Source organism: Metopolophium dirhodum, chromosome 4 (assembly GCF_019925205.1).
Source record: "Metopolophium dirhodum isolate CAU chromosome 4, ASM1992520v1, whole genome shotgun sequence".
NCBI lineage: Eukaryota > Metazoa > Arthropoda > Insecta > Hemiptera > Aphididae > Metopolophium > Metopolophium dirhodum.
In genome coordinates this window covers 23,518,047-23,539,500 of record NC_083563.1, presented here as the reverse complement: position 1 = coordinate 23,539,500, position 21,454 = coordinate 23,518,047, and the positions used below count along the sequence as shown (strand labels likewise).

Genomic DNA, 21,454 nt, shown 5'->3' with positions numbered 1-21,454 from the left:
TACAATTATTTTTCGACATTAGTTTAAATATTGTATACAGCTGTATTCACAGCTACGTCATCTGTCGTGTCCGGGTATTTTTTTTGTATTCTGAATCCCTCATAGATAAGTTATTGTAATCATAGTTTCCTTCCCCTACCATGATAAACCGGAAAATTTTCAGTATTGTACCAAACTCAACTCGACACGTCAGACGACGTAGCTGTAACTCTAGCGTAATGGTTAAAATTGCATAAACATTATATACCAAATAACTAATAAGGTTAAAAGTAATATCCATAAATAAGAGGGTCGTATTATGATTGTCATCATAACAATTTATCAGGTATATATTTATTTGTATTTTCATAACAATACCTAATTGTCGACTGTAATAATTATTTTACAAATGTAAAATAAATGTACCATATTCTAAGCTGGAGTCTAAGTAGGTATACCTATCTCAAAAAACAAAATACTTATATCGAAAAAAACACCAGACACCAAAAAGCAAAATAGTGCATTTATGAAAATACTAAAATAATAGTATGAGAAATTTATTTGTACAAAGATAAGAACATTTGATTCTAAATCCAAACCCTTTACTAATTATCAATAATAAATTGACTATCAAACATACACTATAATATAATACCTTAACTATTGTTGTTAAAAAGTATTATGGTTGAGGTCTATCTCCCAAAAGAAAAGATACGATGTGTATTCAAATGTTTATTATAATTAACTACTTACAATTTCTAAAGAACGACATTCAATATCTGATCTATAGATATGCTTTACAAATTCAAACTTAAAAGTTATATTAACTTTTCTACGTTTTTCTTCCTAAAGAATATTTCATAATGTTTATATTATAAAAACTGCGTTAAAAAGCTTAACAACGATGATTTAAAAAAAATGAATTGTCATATTTTTAACACTTGCGCGTATAAAGTACCAACTACTTAAGTAGGTACATAAATATTTTAGGTATCTTAAGCATGATATTAAATGAATATTTGTATGGCGCGGTCGTAAAAATACCGACTGAACTGAAGGGTTTTCAAAAATCAATTATGTACCCCATTTCGACCATATTATATACATATAATGCAGTATCTCCCTCCCCCTTCTTATATGCCACCAGACATGAAAAATTAAATTTTCAAATTAGACGAGCCCCGAAAACGAAAATAATAATGCAATTATAAAAGGACCCCATCGAGTTCAACGATCCAAGAGTCAACAGTAAAAAGCATGATATCGCAATTTTGGATTCTTCGCACCGGCCCCGTAACGTTATTATTATAATTTATTATCATACTAAAATATTTGTAGTAAGTACTACACACGCGACGGACGAGCGTAGCGTACACGTCATACACGCGGCGGTCGTAAACATGTCACATGTGCGCATGCGCAATAATACGTTATACAAACATAACAATATTATAGTATGAACCGACACCGCCGCCTCCAATGGAATGCGCGCGTATAATACTATATAATAATATTATAGACGGTATGTGTGTATTATAGTTGCCGGTTGACCCGAGGCCTGGTTATCCATATGCGGCAATGCGTTGAATGAAAATCTATCTCGCGCGTCTGAGTCATTTCCTGTCGGTCAATTCCCGCGCGCAACTTTCTCTCCGCCGTGTGCCCCCCAGTAAATGCGTATAGGTAACGCATGGTACGCATTATTATCTATAGGTACACGTACGTACAACACGCAGCGAAAACATACCGAGACGCGACATGGCGTGGAAACCAGTCAGCTGAGGAATGCGTTCCGAAAACGCATTCTACACACATAATATCAAAATCTCCGGGCACCGTTATCATACGGAAAAATAATATATTAATAACACGCTATGCACTACGGTTCTTCTAGAAATAGAAAACCGGCGAACTATTGTATTAGTTTATTCTATTATGATTATTAGTAGTGTAGTAATAGTAGTAGAAGTAGTAGTAGTAGTAGTAGTGGTAGTAGTAGTAGTAGTAGTAGTAGTAGTAGTAGTAGTAGTAGTAGTAGTAGTAGTAGTAGTAGTAGTAGTAGTGGTAGTAGTAGTAGTAGTAGTAGTAGCAGTAGTAAGAGTAGTAAGAGTAGTAAGAGTAGTAGTAGTAGTAGTAGTAGTAGTAGTAGTAGTGCGACGATTATAACCGTTCATTAAAATGTGAAGAGCGCGAACATCGGAGTTTTTAACGTAAAGGAAGAAATTGGAGACGCGTTACCACGGTAACCAAACGGGGCACTGGAAATCTGTGGGGGGAGGGAGAGAGGCGAGATTCGCAATTTTTCGAAAAAAACGTTTCGGAAAACGGAGAACACGAGGTCGATACACCCGCCGAAAAACATCATGTAGGGGTGGTGGTAGTAACCACGCTGACGTCACATACGGGCGCAAGCGTACAGTCGGCTGACGTCAGCACCCGCGCGACGGGATCGATAGCGTCGCGGGGCGTGGGGCATCTAGCAATGCCGCCGAAAGGGCACCCCGCGAGCTTCATGTCTTCACCGATGGACGATGTGCCACGTACCCGGGGGACGGAGACGCTGCTTCGAAATAGAAGTTGTTTCTATCCGTTTGTTTATTATTTATTTATTTTTTTTAACCAACGAAATGATCACTTTGACCATAAAACGGGTTACAGACTCAGACACACTATATAGAAACATAGAACACGTCACCGGATGCCGTAGGTCAGTTGGAAGTACACGAATAGCAGCTACGATTGTAATATATTATTATTTAATTATGTTCCCCCGAAATAGACCGTCGTGTATATTATTATATTTTCCTACGTGTCGTCTATTTTTAGAAACAATGCCAGCAGACGCAGGTAAAACGTTAAACCGCTCTCACATTGTATATTATATTATTATTAATATTATGTTATATTATTATAATAAATGTGTAACGAAACTTCACGCATGCACGATCGACGCAACGATGTACTGTTGTAAATACTTAGTAGTTATTATGCATTGCGTCGGGCGATATACGCCGAGTGGGGTGGGGGGCGTTGATAATAATGGATGCACCACGGCGGACGAAAAAGTAGTGGAGAACTGAAGAACAAGTCAGTTCCGAGAAACTACAAGCGTGAAGGACAACGAGTGCGTTGAACCACCAACCGACACCGCCGCAGGTACCCGAGACGACGACGGCGATCTGTGCTCGCAGAGTTGTAGCAGCCGTCGTGACCTAAACGCGGGAGGAAAATGGAAATGATTTTATTATTATTTACGTCTTAGCATTCTACCCGCACGGCTCCGGCGACCATCACGATTTACAATACATCTACGGCGTTTGCCGATCCCCGACCGGCGTTTGTAGATCCGTTTGAAGTGGGTTTTTTATTCATTCTATTATTACTACTATATTTTTTTATATAATATCATAATATTATTAGAAGTTGGCAACAGTGGTTCGCGAGCCTATGTTCACACCGGCGATGATGACGGTGTTGGTGGGAGTGAGGTAGGGGGGAGTGGTATATAATTCTGTAACCGCCGCATTCATCAGCAGCTGTGGTCTGAACGACGCGTGTGCGGCGGCGGTCTTTGCGTACGAACGACGACGACGACGTACGATATTATAATAGTCGTCGTTCGAAACGGCGTAACGTCGAGAAAATAAGAGTGGGGACCTCCGATTGACGGTGGTCCGTCGGACGGGGCGACGAGACACGCAACACACACACACAAGCACGCCCTGTAATAATCCAAAAGATAAACAGCTGACTGCCCGTTGCAGCGGCACCCATATCGTGGCCCCACGAGTCTCGCGTACCACCGACGTCGACACAAACACACACACACACACATACAGCCTACTACAGAGTTACGTACTTGTAGCGGGAGTGTGGGTGGGTGGGTGGGTGTGTGTGTGTGTGTGCTGTGTAATATTATTGTACTCGAGCCGCCGCCGCCGATGATGGTCTCGATGAATGAAATCGTTGAGCGTATAATATTATTATGTGTACACACATCGACAAGGACGACGCAAACGTAAAAATATAATAATAATAATCAGAACGATAGTAAAGAGACGACGAGATGCGGCGTTTTCGGACCGCTAAAAACAAAAAAACCACCGTCGCCGCCAAATAATAACGTTAATACGGACACACACACACACACACACATAATTATGTTTTATACGTCTATATAAATATAATATATTATTTAATCTTCACTTGCGCTTGTTGTAAAATAATTATTAATATTGTATAAAAGTAAAAAAAAAATATCGTAAATTTTTAAGCATAATATAGAATTATTATTTTTTCACCTTGCTGAGTTTTTCGCCCTCGTGATGCGGTATGAGCGTCCGCAGGTTCTGGAAACCAGCGTTTATCGACTGCATTCGTCGTCGTTCATTGGAATTGGCAATCTCCCGGCGCATCCGTTTCTCGTGCTCCATAGTGACGCTCATCTGGGGTGTCCTGTGTCCTACCACGATGGGTGTAAGTCCCGTTGGAGGCGAATCCACACCTTCCTCAGACGCGTTTGTCAAACTAGACGCAAAAATCAATTTAATATCAGTATTGTTGAAACGGTATTAGGAGGAGGGAGGGGGATTACAGTGTAAGAGATTTATAGTTTAACTCCGAAAAAAATCCCATGGATATCCAATAACGATAATTTACAGGAAATAGGTACTATTGCTGACAACAATAATTATCAAACTTCAATAAGACGACAGATGTTAAAGAAAACCTAATTACATGTAGTGAATCGCGGGTGTTGTACACGGTTCTAGGTCACTTTGTATGGTCGAACATTAAAAATCAGAAATGCGGAAACTTTGTACTAGTCTATATTATATATATACATATAACTATAAAAGCATACCTACATAATACCTATAAAGTATTTATAATATTATCAGGTCTGGAATCATGACAAATTATATTAATAATAGCTGATACGTATACCAACTGAGCTAAATATTGACCATAGTATATAGTTTATATTATAAGCATTTTTGATACTTTTTGTACTTAATAAAATTTTAGATAATATTTTTCAAAACTTTATACCTATTATTAGAAGAAAATTTCATACATTAAAAAATGTTTAATATAATTTGTCATGAGTTGTTAATATTATAATATATTATATTTTAAAAGGTGTACTATGTGTGTCTATATACCTATGTATAATAGAACAAAGTGTCCGCATTCTGCAATCTACATTTTTACCCGACCGTACAAAGTTTCTGCGTTTTGCATTTTAAACAATGGACCGTACAAAGTGACCGTTTACCGCTGTAAACATCACAACACGTGGCAATCTAATTTTGTCACCTTCCAATATAAAAGTCAATAGGATCCGAAAATGCAAAATGCTTGAGCCTAAAAGGTTATAGAGTAAAATCAGAGCGTGAATTTTTTACCACACAATAAAATATAGTTATACTGTCAATGTTATATGTATTCTCATAATAGTAAATTCGTATACTTAATATAATAGAACAATTACAACTAAATTTAAGAATATACGTATACATAATAATAGTATGTAAAACTTGAAATAGCTTAGGGAAGGCTAACATTATTACCGTCTATACAGACTTATATTTCACAACACGAGATTTTTCTTAATTTGGTAGAATGACATTTTTTATAGCCAGGAGAATGAAAAGGGGCCGCTTTCGATATGATAGCAACCTTTTTCTTCTTCGAAAAACAGGGTTACTAAAACTCGTATACAACGTCATTCTAATACATTAGGTAATTATATTATCTATTATTTCAAAATGAGCACGCTTTATTTTGTGAAACTATCACAAAAATTCACCTTCAGAATCGTGAGGATCAGCGGCTACTTTTCATACTCCCGACTATAGTGTTTTTTTTTAAATTAAGAACCGGTGACAAGAGATAATCTGTTCAACCAGAACTATTCCAACATTGCTAGTGTTTGGATAGAATTAACATTGTATGAGTAGGATAAGCATTAAACTAATGAAAAAAACGTGAAGAAATCAAAGAGGTAGAGGGCAAATGCCAGACAGAAAAACCTGTAGGTTCTACACAGTAAAAAGTATTGATATTCCTCGAAGAATCGAAATTGAAGTACTATACCGGTGACTACGCAATTTAAAAAAGCCCATCGATATACCTACCTATTATAAGTTTTCTAATAAATTCGTTCACACCGTGATCTTAGTATATTTTATCTGTAAGTAATAGGTATGGTATTGACTAAACACCAAAAAAATTAAAATATTCCAAAACAAATTGTACAGCCAACAGGGCGACAGCAGTGATTATTAAAATACATCAATCATTTTGTATTTTTTTTTTTTTGTAAGTGCTTTTATTATGTTAGGTATTTCCTTTTCATCGTAACACACTAAAATGTCAGAGCGATAAAGACGAACATTAAAAAACGGAAGGGTTATGTTCTGAGTTATATAAACGAGTACACGACAATGATTGGTGTTAGTCTGTTACCATACAAACTCAGTAATATACAATAGTCCTGTATTTGCCACATTTTTTTTAGCCAAGAAATGGGGTTGAACGAAAAGAAATTATCGATTCTGTTACTTATTCCATACTCTACTGCCTACCGATTCGATTATTATTCAAAATAATCATCAAAACATAAGTCCATAATATTAGAGCCACTTTGTAAACGATAATTTAAATTTTCAAAAGACCTGGGAAGTAAATACGTAAATATCACGGAATTATTTAGTCGCGTAATATTTCCAATTTCTAATATCACTTGCTAAACATAACATGTGACTACTAAACAGTAAAATTATCTCAAAAACAACAAATTTGAAAATACAATGCATCAGTTTTCATTCACAAAAAAAAGACAATGAATTTGAAACTATCAGCTTTTATAAATAATTCAGGTTATTCGTTAAAAATGTACTTCTCCAGAACACCTGTTTCCCGATTTTCCATTGACACTTTCTCAGTTTATGCAAAATAGTGTTTTGTAAACAACAATGGAACTCAACTGGAATTTTCTTTCAATTAGTTATTTGGATTAATAGAGAAAAATAGGTATAATGCATTCAAATTCTTACTTATTTTAAACAGAAAACTCATAAAGTTAGGTACCTATATTATGCAATTATACATTAATACATATTATAATAGTTTTAACTAATTTCTAAGTCCAATTGTGAATATAGTAAGCACAAAATTTGATAGTAATTCGGTATTCATACATGACGCAGGTAGGTACAATTCGTAAAATTTACAAGTGAACAACGCATATAGTTTACAAATATTTTGTTAAGCATACATCATTGCATTTTCTACAGGTATAAATATGAAGGTACCATAACCCTGATGGTCATTGTTTAAAGTATAACAAATATGAAATTTTTTTTTTAGTTGCCATGTAAAACTCTAGACTCAGAACGGTGTATATTCGAGAGTACATTGACAGTATAGACGTAAGTATATCACACACAGAACAACATGCAACCTGGTGGAATAGAATGTTTAACTACGTGTGGATAAAAAACTACACTACTAATAAATTGACTTCTGAACATAGGAAGCTTTTCAGCAGTCAACGTTTGACGGAATACGCGCAAGAACCTTAACCTAATTGCGCGTCAGTAACCAAGCACGCGTGATTAAGAGGATATTTTGAAGACCAAAAGCTGGGTTACAGGAACTTAACATAATAATATACTGTATGTACCTAACCTAAAACGGACGCAATCGCAATAAAAGTAAGATAGGTAGGTGAACATAGGATGACGTCACGTCTATAGTCGTTTTATAATCAGTTTGATTTTTTTCGAACTCGTTTCGGCGCGATCAGCACGCACTCTCCCTCTTCCTCCGCTAAAGTCTTACCGCCGCCGTGGCCCGTGGACGACTCGTTTATTATTTCTTTCTATTTTTCGCGTGTCCGTGTCCTTGTGCGGTTTATTATTATTATTTTTATTTTTCTTAGCCATAAATAATCACACCGTCTGGCCCCCTCCGCCCACCAATTGTTGAAATCACACGTTTGGTTCCGTCCTGGACTATACACATTATTATCTCCGTCAGCTGTAAACGGCGACGGCTGCGGCCGAGTACGCCGCCTCGGCGACGCCGTGACCTCCAGACGGGATGGGTAGCGACGGCGACGGCGGTGACGCTCTGCCCACGGACGGACGGGCGAAATCGAGCGCGCGCGCACTGCCGACCGCAGACGGCTGGCGGGTCTTGATCGCTCCGACCGTCCGTGCCCCGCTCTCCTCCAGCCGCCGCGCACGAAACCACGCTTGCCGGCCGGCCGGTGTTGCGGTGTGCGGCCTTCCTTCCTTCCACGAGGGCCACCTAGAATAATACCAAGCGTGGCCTACATAGCCGTGTCGCCGGCCGGCCGGCCTCTGACACCAAATAAATAAATAACCAACCAAACACCACGATGGGACACATCGTTCAACCGTCATCTCGTCGCGGTTATTATTGTTATTATAAAACGACACCGGTGTGCACGCCGCCGTTTTGACAGCTGTGCCCGCCGAAACCGGTTGCCGGCGGCGACTAGTACACACACCGGCGCACAAGAGAGCGCGCACGGTGAGGACGACGACAACAATAGGGGAGGACAGCTGGCCCAACAGCTGGATGCCGGCGACCGACCGACCATCTGCCGCGCGCTTGAACCAGGCTGCTTTAGTAGTCGGGGAGTTCGGGACGATCTTACCGGAGGATCGTTCACGAAAATAAAATGAGAATTCCTACTTAGGAAAAACGCTCCTGTAAAACGATGACTGCGATGAAATAATTGCAAACTACGATTTCAGTTAGATTTCGACTGCCGATCGCCGACTATTTGGCAATATTGCGTATTACAACTACTCTCGTCAATCGTCATCACAGTCGGCAGTCGATTGGAAATGATAAACAACACTGGTTTTGTTATCGATTATTTGTTTTTATTTTTGCGCATTGATAAAGATACCGCACACAACAGCTGACGGGCGTGTACAACACGGCAGATAACTATGCACACGCACGCACACACATGCAAACGGAATCGAAAACCTAACCGACGTTCGTCAGCATAACGTACCGGAAATCTTTCACCCCATTCCCTCCCCCAAAAAAACAACAGAAAATTCCGCTCACCTGCAATAGTTCAAGTCCTCGTGGTCGTAATGCTGCAAATCGTCGAAACGATCTTCCGATCTGATCGTTATGGCCGTGTCCATGATACGTGCGGAACGTCGGACCGACGTCGGGCGCGCGCGAGACGATGGCGAACCGGGCGGGCGGCGGTTTTCGGGCGTTTGTTTTGGCGAGGGGGTAGCGCTCGGTCAGAACAAACTGATGTCCCCCTTGTTTTTTCCTCTCCAAACGACGACCCGCACACGAACTGATATTATTCCACGGTCGTCGATATTATATTATTAAAAATTATTATTATTATTAATATGTCTCAGTAATTGTCGCCTGGCGGACGAAACGAAAATCCCGTAGGGTTGCGCGCGGTTTCGTCGGCGGGGCGTTCGTACGGCGACGACAGCGGTTTGCCCGGCAACGGGGAGCTGACGAGGAAAAAAAAATGGCGCGCGCGCGTAACCGATGCACGTACGTACGCCAACACAATGAACTACGTTATGGCGGGAAACAGCTGTGCGCTGCGCCGCGCACCGATGCCGCCGCCAGAGCGACGTGAGCGTATTCGTACGCCGCGCACGCGGCCACCATGTTTTTCCCGACATTTTTCGCGCCAGGCGGCCTTTGAACACGGTTACGACATGACGTACCGGTCACCGACGTGGGCCATCCGATCGGTGGCAGCTAAAACGGCCTTAAAAGCTGATAAAAGGCCTTTCCGGCTTGGGTACTGCTCACATGCGGGCCGGCCCGTCAGCGGTGGTGGGGATAGACCGGACGGGTGCACGGCGACGGGCAGAGGATCGCGGTGGGCCGTTGACGTCCGCCAGGGAGCGACACTGTGTGCAGACGTAAAATGTGAATCATTCTGCCGACCGTGAAAAGCACACAATACACAGATAAAAGAATACAATACGTGTACGCCACTACGCCCTCCCCTCCAATTTTTTTTCAAATTCCGCGACGTTACGAGTTTTGACTCGAAATGAGGAAATTTTTCGAATTCCTGTCGGACACGTCCTAAAATGTTAGCATTTGACGATCGGTATGGCCGACCGTTCCATTGTTGAGGTGTTGTAGTGGACACGCAGTCCGAGAACTATAACTATACTCGATATATACTTACCTGTCGGCTTTCCTACCTACCTAACTTATTTGATACATCAAAAAACAATTATATAATATCGTCAACGTTTGTTTGGTAGGTATTTTCAATAAAATTGTAACACATCAATTCACCGACGGGGGAAAATGGTACGAACGTTTTTCGGCGATTTAAAGGAAAACTTGATATTTTAACGCAAATATTGCATCATTAAATATTATAATTTATAACCGTTTTGGGGAAGTTGTTAATTATGGCTCGAGTAATCACCGCTATATTAACTTCGATAATAATATTATAGTTAACATTTTTTATCGCCATTGTTGGTATCCCGTGACGTGCAGAACTTTTTCTCCATGTGGGGCCTACTCAATAGTATAGGTTAGAGAGCTCTCTAAGATTAGGTACCTAACTGAGAATAATTCACATTACACGTAGTCTGGTAGTCATAATTCAGAGAATATTATATTCAACCACAAGTTTTATTTCAAGTAATACTTATCAACATTTCCAACAAACCACCATTTTCAAGTGGGGCCTAGCCTAGACCACCTAGGTCCCATTGATAACATTGATGTATATATGTATGGTACCAATGTAGGGTACACAAAAATTATGACGATTTTCACTTTAACAATAATTATGACTCATGTATGATTTTTCTTATACATGGGCACGACATTTATTGTGGATAATTAATACTAAATGTCTAAAAATAATATAATAAGTCAAGTATCATCGTCATATTAACGTGGGCAATTAATTTTTTATTTTCATGAGTAATCAGCTCTTGGCAGATTGCAATTGTGTCAAAAAATCATAAGAGCGACGTCATAAATCAATAGTACTAAACTATACTTGAATAGACTGTGATTGTATTACAATATTACAACAACATCTAATTCTAATAATGCGTACAAATTATTGCTTAGTAAGTATAAAAAAAAAGGCCACAGTGGTGATGAGAAGGGTACATAAAACTCCCTTCCCACCATGATTGCCATTAGCTGTTTATTATTAATATAAATATTAAAATTATATGTAAGTTGAACAGAAAAAAATTAAACATAAATATTAAACACAAACTAATAATGATACAAAATTAAATGTTTGAATTTATCACATTGTAATGTTAATAAAAAAAAATTGTATTAAAATTGTACAAATCTTCCTAGCAATGTTTTAATTTGTAATATTTTATACAAGTGATTTTTTAAATAATTTTAGTCAACAGATTAAAAGCTCAACAATACTTAAGTCATATGTCTCTAATAAGTAAAGAATTTGTAAAATAACACTAATATTGGTGTTAATAACATGAAACTCCCATGTATACTATAATAAATAATTTAACATAATTTAGAATATTACAATCATTCATAAAAAAATTTAAATTTTCTAAAAATAATGAATAATATTGAATATCAATCAGATTTAAAAATACTAGTTGAGCAAAAATGATTTCCATTATTAGTCTGTTATTGTTTCTAATTATATTAAAATACAAATTAAAACTATTTAACCAATCTAATTCGAATAGTGTCCACTTGTTCACTAGACTATTTAGTATTTTAACTATAAATACATATTTATTTAACATTTAGTTTAATTCGATCTAATAACCATAGGTAGTAATAATAATTATTATCATCAATTATCATTATAAATATTATAATATAAATTATGTTTGCATATAAAACCACAAACACAAGTTATAAGATCAATTCACAGGTATTTTTTTCTTTTAGTTTTGTTTTTTAATTTTTGTATAAGATCAAATATTTTCAGCGATGGGCCAACTTTATTTCCTGTCATGTGTATAATTTCTTCTTTGGTGAGATTCAACAATTGTATACCATCAATATTCTGCGAACAAAATTTTTAATATAACAAAAAATATAAAATTTAAACATTTTCAACAAACTAATTACTTGGCTTAAAAAAACATCACAGTATGTAGCACACTGATTAAAAAGTAAAAACTCAGATACATCTTTTTCACTCCATAAATTTGTATCTTTTTCCAAAAATGATCGTTTTAGTTCATCTTCTTCTTTAATACTTGTTGCATTCTTAGAACAAATAAATGTTAATTAATATTAAGTTTAAACTATTATATAATATTTAATCCAAATAAAATGTTTCTAAATATATTTTAGTCAATGTTCCAAGATGGTATAGATATATTATATATATATATATATATATAAAAATCGTTTTTGTCCAAATAATTCAAATTAAAAAATATACTAACATTTACACTAGCAACTGGTAGAGATTGATCTGGACCCAAAGGTTCTGCTGCTGAAACTGGACTTCGTACACAAGTTATTTTATTGTCAGCAGTCCATTTCTGAGAGACCTAAATAAAATAAAATTAGTATTGTCTCAGAATAATAATGTGTATATTATTACATCCACAGAAGTATAACAAGAAGTAGGAACCTTTGTATGAACTATTAAATGTGGTACAGTAACTTTTTTGGCTGGTACACGTTGATGTTTCCTTGATTTTTTTCTTTTATGTTTACTAGGTCGATGCTCTAATATAAAAATTTTATTAAATCAACTTTAGTCAAATAAGTTTAAGTTTATTTTACAAATATTACCTTGAATGGTTTGTGTGATAGGTCCTTCTAATTTATAACCTACTAATTCACACCAGCCAACTGGAAATATATCAGATGAGCAACAATCTAACCATTGGTTGAAGTCATTTTCCCATCCATCAAAATGAACTTCTACTAACCGCCCTGCTGTTCTTACTACAGTTGCCACACATATTAAATGAGGATTCATTAAATCAGTACACTCAAGTTTCATACCGCATTTAAATCCATGATCAGGTATTTCCTAAAGACGATTTTTAATTAAAATGTATAGGTATTAACACAATCATATATTACTAATTAATATAATATAAGCATTTCTTTATAATAATTAATAGGCAATTATCTTGTATATAAGTTGAAATTTAAAAAGTAATATATTATACACATATTAGTATATTACATATATATATATTTTTTAAGAGTTGCTATCAATTCAATAAACATGTGTAAACACGTGTGATATCAACCATTCTGATATTATGCTATAAATATTTTAGTATATAGATTGCCAGAGTAGGAAAATTAGGATATAAGTTATTTATTTTTACAATTTTAAATACAGTAAAAATGTTTAGTGTGTCATCAGTTAACACGCACAACATCTTGAGTTCTGGCTGAATTTCCTATATATTTTTGTGTAGTGTTTTGTACAGTTTTCTCGGTTAAATGTGATAAAACTATGATTGAGGTCCTTTTTATGTTGTGCACTAAGCATTATCTACTGTACTTAAAAAGTAATTAATAGTTGAATATATAATTAAAACAAGCATGTGTTATATGACATTGTATATATTATCTGCCCCACAAACTTGTCCATTTATGTTATTACGTGGACGCTACACCCGCATGTGTTGTCTCCGTCTTACAAATGTACAACATAGCGAAAACTGTTTTGCGCGGGAAAGAACCAAGACGGCTACAGTCATAACTAAGAAACAAAATTTTCAACACATAAAAAAAAAAACTTAGGCTGTGCAACATTGTTTTTATTTTTTTGATATCACTTATATGAAAAAAGTTCTTACTGTTTCAAAAACCATTATTTTGTGTGTTTTTCAAACTTGAAAAACTTTTTCATATAAATGATATCAAAAAAATAAAAACAACGTTGCACAGTCAAAGTTATTAATATTACTTATATATATACTATATCCTTATTCTCGAAATAGTTTTTGCTATGTTGTACATTTGTAAGACGGAGACAACACATGCGGGTGTGGCGTCCTCTTAAATAATTTATTAATTTTACATACAATTACAATAATATACGTATAAATCATACCATATCAAAGAGATGTTCTGGAGCTGCTATACTGCTGGAATTTACTAGATAGTCTTTCCATACAAAAGGATTAATAGAATTTTGAGGCGGTTTTAAATTAATACCGTGTGCTTTACAAAATCCAGCTGGCATAATACTTGCAGATGTACAATGATAACAAAACCAATCTTTTGGTGTACTATTATAAAAGTCAATAGAGATCATTAAATAGCCGTCATTCAGCACCTAAAACATTAAAAACATTTTTCTTAATAGATATATTTTAATATATTATAGATATTGTTTTCATCATTACTTTCATAATTGTTGCAACACATATTGATGCAAGGTTTAAAGGATCAATTGCTTCCAGCTTCATTCCAACTTGAAATCCTGACTTAAATGGTATTGATATCGGAAAAAGATCTTCTGTAGCATCATCTTTATCACGTAAACCTTTTGATGTTCTATCACAATATTCATCAGGAGCACACAAACTATGACCTACTCGACCAGCCCAACCAACTGGATGAATTAATGGTGAGTCTTCGTGTACCCAAAATACTATAAATTAAACAATTTTAATTCATAGTTTATATTTTATTTATAAAACTGCATTAAACTATAAATATATTAGTTCTTCAAGATTAAATTAAGAGGATGTTAATGCAATGTTTGTTTTTTCTCTTTGGACCACTTGTGACATAGACAAAACACATTCATTCAAAATCTTTTTTTTGTTTATGTGTTTAAGTAATCTTAGAGTAAAATCATCCAATACAAAAACTATAGAGAATAATATTTTGAGGGTATTACTCAGGACAAAATAGATAGGTATCATCACAGTTTTTTAATAAGCATCCTCCACTCTTTACTTTAACTATATCGTACTACTCCCCTTCTTATTGGTTGTCAATAATATACATACATAAATAACAGAAAGAAATTAACTCATCAGAAGTCGAGAACTACAACATGGACCAGAGATGAAGGAGAAGCGGATACTGAAAAAAACTATTACAACTGTGATGATACCAATCTATTTTGTCATGGTATTACTTATCATTTATCAAATTGCCTAGATAAATGTCTTAAAACCATTTAAATTTCTAAAAAAAATTTATTTTTTAAGTCAAATAATAATAAAAAAAATGTTAAACGCTCAAAACTATTATCCTATATAACTTTATTACAGAACATTACTTAAAAATTCTTGTACATGAATACGTTTTATCCATGTTGATTGTTGAGCATGGGTCTGAGAAAAAACAAATATTACACTACTGACATCCTCTTAACTACTATAACCGTCTCATATAAGTGTAACCTCAGATAACGGAGTTCAGCTCATAATGGATGTGCATGTGACTAAAGCAAGCCGAGTGTTCTACTCTCAGGAACATCACTTTAATATTACAAAGACCACATAGCTTGCATTCTATTAGTTTAATACAGTAGAGCAATTTATCGGCTGCAGCTGATCGGAAACAAAAGCTGACAAAACCAATTTAATTGAGAGCTGTGATTTGACCGAATTAGACAAAAATCGGTTACCAAAGGTTACTCTTGTATGAGAGAAAGAGTAGAGTATATGTGTGTACAAAATAAGTTCTTACCCTGTTCTTCATCATCATAATACCTTAATTCTAACCGTTTACCAATTATATTAAGAATTTTGGCTACCTTAACTTTTGATATATGTTCTTTATCAATTAATTCTAAATTTAAGTCAATTCTGAAACACAATAAAATGTAATTAAGTAAACATATTTAAATAAGTTGAAAATGTATAATAATTTACTAAAGTGTTACCGAAATTTTGACTTCAGAGATTCAAATATTTTTAAACGAAAATTTGTAGGCAATGTTCTAGCTCCTGTTAAACGCTTGACTAAAAAATCTTTCCAATCACAATGTTTTGATTGAATAGCTAAAAAATTTTAAGTCAATTAATCAATAATAAACAATTTAATGTATTAAATATAATACTTACACTTAGGAGGTATTAATGGTTTACCCCTTGTTGCACACCAACCAACTGGATGTACAACACAAGAACATAAATTTACCCAAAAATCACTACTTTCTTCTGATTCATACCCCTCATAACGTAACTTTGCTTTATATCCTAAAAACAAAGTTACATTAATTTATTTCTATAAATAAACGTAACATATATAATATATACAAAAAACACAAACCTGCAATATTAACTATAGAAGCAACCCAATAGTAGTCAGGAAATTCTTCACTAAAATTATCACAATCTGTATTTACAACTTCAACTTTAATTCCAACTGCTATATCATCCCAACAGTCGGCCATAGGAGCCTATTCATCAAATTTATTTTGTGTCAAAACTGTACGTATAAACTTTTATCTATATTAATACATACATAACGGAAACATTGAACAGGAACAACATCATCATTTTTGTTAGTCAAATCTTTCACCCAATCATATGTTTGAGGAATTGGTCGACATGGTTTTTTATCAGGAGGAAACAATAAATCTTCTTCAATGGGATATGTAGTAAAAGAAAGTGAATCATCAGATTCAGATTCATCTTCCATAATTTGGTGATCTTTAACTTCACTATTTTCAGCAGGAATAAGATAATTGCTGACATCAATTTTGGGCTAAAAAAAAATAAGTAAGCAATACATAAGTTTTGCATAATGAGTGTTAAGAAATCGTTTTAGTTGTTATAAATAGTTCATAGAACAAACTGCCAAACAATATTTATTTTAACATAAATAAAAAAGTTATATAGATATTGTGTTTCATATACTTGTAAATATTAAAGGACATAAATACATTTATTTCTAACTAATATTCAATGTAAATTCTTTAGTTACTAATGCAAACATTTTTAAATTTAAAAACATACCATTTCAGTAAATAAATGTTCATCGTTTACAGAAGTAGAAGATGATTCTAGATCTTCAGCAATATTTTTATTTTGAGTTTCCCCAGACCAATAGATTGCAGACTTTTCCATTGTTGCTTTAACACAAGCTTGACTGCAGAAATTTCTTAGTTTTGTGTAAAATGAATGTTTAACGCCAATGGCACCGCAATTTATACAAACAGCTGTAAAAATATAATAATTATGTATATTTACTATTTAGATTTTTTCATTTAGCATATATTATAAAACAATTTATTTTAAAAGTATGTAAAAGGTGACATTTGATTTTGATTTTGATATTAATATATGTAATTAATAACTATTATGTATATATATATGTTACGGGTAAAGTACAAAATATGGTTAGTGTTCACATTATCCGGGTAATGTGTACACTACCTGTACCTATTGGATAAAGTAAAAATACTATTTATAAAACGTTTATTTCGTACTTTACTCGGGTATTTTACACATTATCTACGACTGAGTGGGTAAAGTACTTTGATAAAATGTATATGAGAAAATAACGATTGTAGATAAATGTTTATGAAGAAACACACGCAATAATATTTAGTACAGTGCTAGTTCGTCTCAATACACGCGTCGTACATATAATAGGTTTTTAAAATGACTTCACGCGAAAAATTGTATGAATGTTTTTATAAAATAGTTAATGAAAAAAATAATAATTCAATTTATTTATCGGCAGTTAAGTATAACGAAATAGTTTCGGAAATTAAAAATGTGAGATCAAGTGGAATAAAAAGTAACAAGGCATATCGAATTTTGAGGCACTCTTCATCAACTTTATTCCAGAAATCAATTCACTGTATGCTCTGAACCATTAATAGATATTTTAGAAGTTTTAGCCACAAAAAAATCTTTGCATGAAATAGCTAATGAACAATCTTTTTCCGGTGGTCAAGGTTTTAAGAAGTGTTTATGTAAAACTAAATGCTTAACAAATAAATGTAAATGCAAATCCGGGGGAATACTTTGTAATTCTAAATGTCATCCAAACTCAAATTGTTCTAATAAATAATTGTATTTCGCTTTTAAATTTTAATTAGGTAAATAGTAAAATTGTTCAAATATATAATTTATAGTTTAATAGTAATAATAATAAATAATTTTTTTTTGAATTAGTATAATTTGGTTTTTGCTACTAGAAAGACTTTGTATAATCTGTACCATTTTAAGTGTTTGATGCGTTGGTTATGTTGTACCGAAGTTATAGGTTTACGATTATAGTTATACGAATACATTATCCACAGCACACCGGATAATGTATAAATTGATTGGATACTACATATTTAAGGTGGATAATGTATACATTACACTGTTCGTATGGATGAGGTTCACATTACCCGGGTAATATGTACACTAACCGTTTTTGTACTTCACCCGTAACATATATATATATTTAATTAGTTAATTTTCAAAAGATATAATATAATAATATAAACAAAAATTATATTGTAAGAAAAAATTCTAAAAATTCTTGACAAATACAAAATAATATCTATTACTAGTACGTTAGTTATTTATGATTCTTTTTTTTATCTGATTAATACAATTTAGGAATCTAAATCGAATGTTATCAAACTATTATGATGATAACTAATTCTAGTAGATACTATTTGAAATATTACTGTTGGTAAAGAAATTGATAGAACAATGTATCAACTCAAAGGATATTATTACCTCTTCCTTCTTTTTCAATAGGTAACATGTTAGGATCTGAATCTCTTTGATATGCAATAGGAGTTTTCAATTTTAATGCAGGATTTTGAATAGGTTTGATTTTTCGAGAGCTAGGTGCATTTATTTTTCTTCCTTGTTCACAAATCCCAATATTCTGAATACTACGTGCAGCTTGGAATTTCCATATTCCATTTGAGTTATCCATATCCTTTGGATGATTGTATAACATGTAATTGTTCAATTCCTAAACATATAATTTAATTGAGTTCTGTTAAAACTAATAACTAATATTATATAGGTACAGTACATTCTTAATGTCTTACACAAAGTATATTAAGTTAAAACATTTCAAAAAATATTTGTTCCCTTGCATAATGCATGTACATGTATACAAATGCAATTCAATGTATATTCAAATTTAATAGATATTTTTAATTCTTTAATAAAAAATTTTTGTATCTTCTTCCTAACTATTGTACAATATATCATCCATAGTATACTCTGTTCAGATTGAGATTAAACCACTGCTCGACCAAAACACATTTTTTTTCGCACATTCCGGACACCGGTGGGAGCGTATGCACGGCAGCCAGCACCAGCGCTGACGATTGACAACGGCCGGTGATGACTGTCGGCCAATCACAGAATGCATAACCATCATGGGGGGTCAGGCACTGTTCGGCGGCTCAGTATGCATGCGTGAAGCCGGTTCAATCTTAACCTGAACTGATTATAGTAATGAGTACTAACTCGGACAATCATTGAGGGCTTTTAAATTGAACTGTATTGTATTTGAAGTAATTTTAAACTATTTAATAAAATATTATTTAGATAAGTATAAAATATATTATACTGAAATACTTTTAAATCAATTAACTAAATTAAAAATATTTATAACAAACAACAGAGCTAAATTTGGTTTCAACCCCATCTGATAATTCATTGTTAGTAAAAACTAAAATAAAATAAAATAATTTGAGTGTATATTTCAGCTATTTGACATAAGTAGAAAGTATGCATGATAATTTATTACAATCAGCTTCTTACTAACACGTTACAAGTTTTTACTAAGTATGAGTTATTGTATTTTTACTTAAATTTTCAAGCATGTATAAATTATAATCAGTTATCTAACTCAAAACTAAAATATCAAGTATTTATAAACATAAACAAAATGTAGCTGCAGTAAATTGAATAGTTATAAATATGTATACTAACCATGCTAGGTTGAATAGTTTCCGTCTGTGGCATAGAGTTATCAAAGAACGCCGGATCTATAGCTGTAGTATGTTCATTTTCAGAATGGGGAATAAACATATTATTGTCTCCATTCATCCATACAAAATTCATGTGATCTAAGATTAAATATTAAATTGACACCTTAATTTAATTTAACAGTAATATTAATTCACAATAAATTACAACAAATATTAAATAATTCAAAATTAATATTGATATTCTAGTTTTTAAATATAATTAAAATTCTTTATTACGAGGTACTTATTTTACATACAAATTATAATAATTGATAAAATTAAGAGCAACTTATTATTTTTAAAAATAATTAATTAATAGATGAATTATGTAGGTATAAATATAAAAATATAATAAATATATAATATATATCTACCTATATATTATTTTAGAATTTTACTTTAGATATTCATACCTATGTTAATACTTTTTATAAAAACCATTCAAAGTGATCAATTAAATCCACATTATTATAGATGGATACGAAACCTTAGAAATCAACCAGTAACTAAGTTTAATGAATAATTAATAACTTCAAAATAATATTTATATAAAATACAGTATAAGTAGGTATAAAGTTTGATGAATTATTTTTTTATTATTATTTGGATATATATTTAAAATCAATAAAACGTAAATAGTTCGTCTTATAGCTTCTTCAATAATTGGAATATGGTTAACCTAAATTGTATCTAGTTTATGACCTTAATTCATCTTATGATCACAATTTTAGAGAAAGAATTTTTCTCATAGTTGAAAGACCAACAAGTAGTCACAACATGGATGTATAAGAAATAAACTAGTTGAATTTCGTAAAAATAGTTTACCTTTATGAACCGGATAATCCATTGTTGTGTATAGTGTAGATCAAAACCACTAATCAAAGTTCTTAAATTGAAATTGGTAATGGCGTAGGGTCGACATCGAACACAACAAACGAATAAGTCAAGCGCAGAATATCACACCAATGATCGAAGTGTGAATTTGTTTCATTGTAAGAATGTTTAGCCACCAAACACACGGTACATTTTTGCAAATAATAGAATAGGCATTAGACGAACGGAAAATAAAAGAAAGACAAACATACGCCAGTTGCCAGTAATTGATAAGAATTTGACCACAGGGTTGGTGGCGGAAGAGGGATGTGTGCGGTATCAGAACGTATTATGATAACAATGATAACAATTTACAACTAATATTACCATAGAACAATATTACCAATATTATATTCTGTACCGTTATAATTCTTATAATAACATTAGGTACCTACTTACTACCTATTATTTGTGGAATGTGGATTTAAAATTCAAATGTTATAATTTTAAAATCAACATAGTATAAAGATTTTAATGTAAGGTAAAAATATATTATTATAATAATAAACTAAACCTAAACTTCAACATAAAGTATAGACGAAACTAAAAGTAAACCAGCAAACATACAAATCCAACTATGACAAAACAACTAATAAAAAAGAACCACAATTTAAACCTAATACAGAAATTTTAATTCAAAAAAAT

General features: G+C 33.4%; 2 protein-coding genes across 4 annotated transcripts in view; both read right to left on the bottom strand.

The window, feature by feature from the left end:
- The window catches only part of LOC132943412 (transcription factor AP-4), a 38,742-nt gene extending 28,791 nt beyond the window's left edge, over positions 1–9,951 (bottom strand). The window contains exons 1-2 of one of the 2 annotated variants that reach the window (XM_061012398.1): positions 9,097–9,951; positions 4,281–4,506 (exon numbers count right to left, since the gene is read on the bottom strand). In XM_061012398.1, the coding sequence (XP_060868381.1) occupies positions 4,281–4,506; positions 9,097–9,179 (309 nt within the window). In that variant the 5' untranslated portion in view covers positions 9,180–9,951. The remainder of the gene's footprint in view (positions 1–4,280; positions 4,507–9,096) is intronic. The other variant, XM_061012397.1, reaches the window with a different exon arrangement.
- Positions 9,952–10,938: 987 nt separating this feature from the next.
- On the bottom strand, positions 10,939–21,041 carry LOC132943411 (polycomb protein Sfmbt-like). Of its 2 annotated transcripts, none has more exons than XM_061012395.1 (16): positions 20,762–21,041; positions 19,899–20,035; positions 18,681–18,924; positions 16,956–17,158; positions 16,462–16,704; positions 16,267–16,396; positions 16,059–16,193; positions 15,878–15,995; positions 15,682–15,800; positions 14,382–14,629; positions 14,087–14,311; positions 12,802–13,045; positions 12,608–12,735; positions 12,447–12,554; positions 12,124–12,264; positions 10,939–12,058 (listed from the first exon to the last, which is right to left on the bottom strand). In XM_061012395.1, exons 1-16 carry the CDS (start codon positions 20,781–20,783, stop codon positions 11,918–11,920), a joined length of 2,586 nt encoding a protein of 861 aa, XP_060868378.1. In that variant the 5' UTR covers positions 20,784–21,041; the 3' UTR covers positions 10,939–11,917. The 2 variants fall into 2 exon arrangements, with proteins under 2 accessions (XP_060868378.1, XP_060868379.1); XM_061012396.1 differs by having other exon boundaries at positions 12,638–12,735.
- Positions 21,042–21,454: the final 413 nt, after the last annotated feature.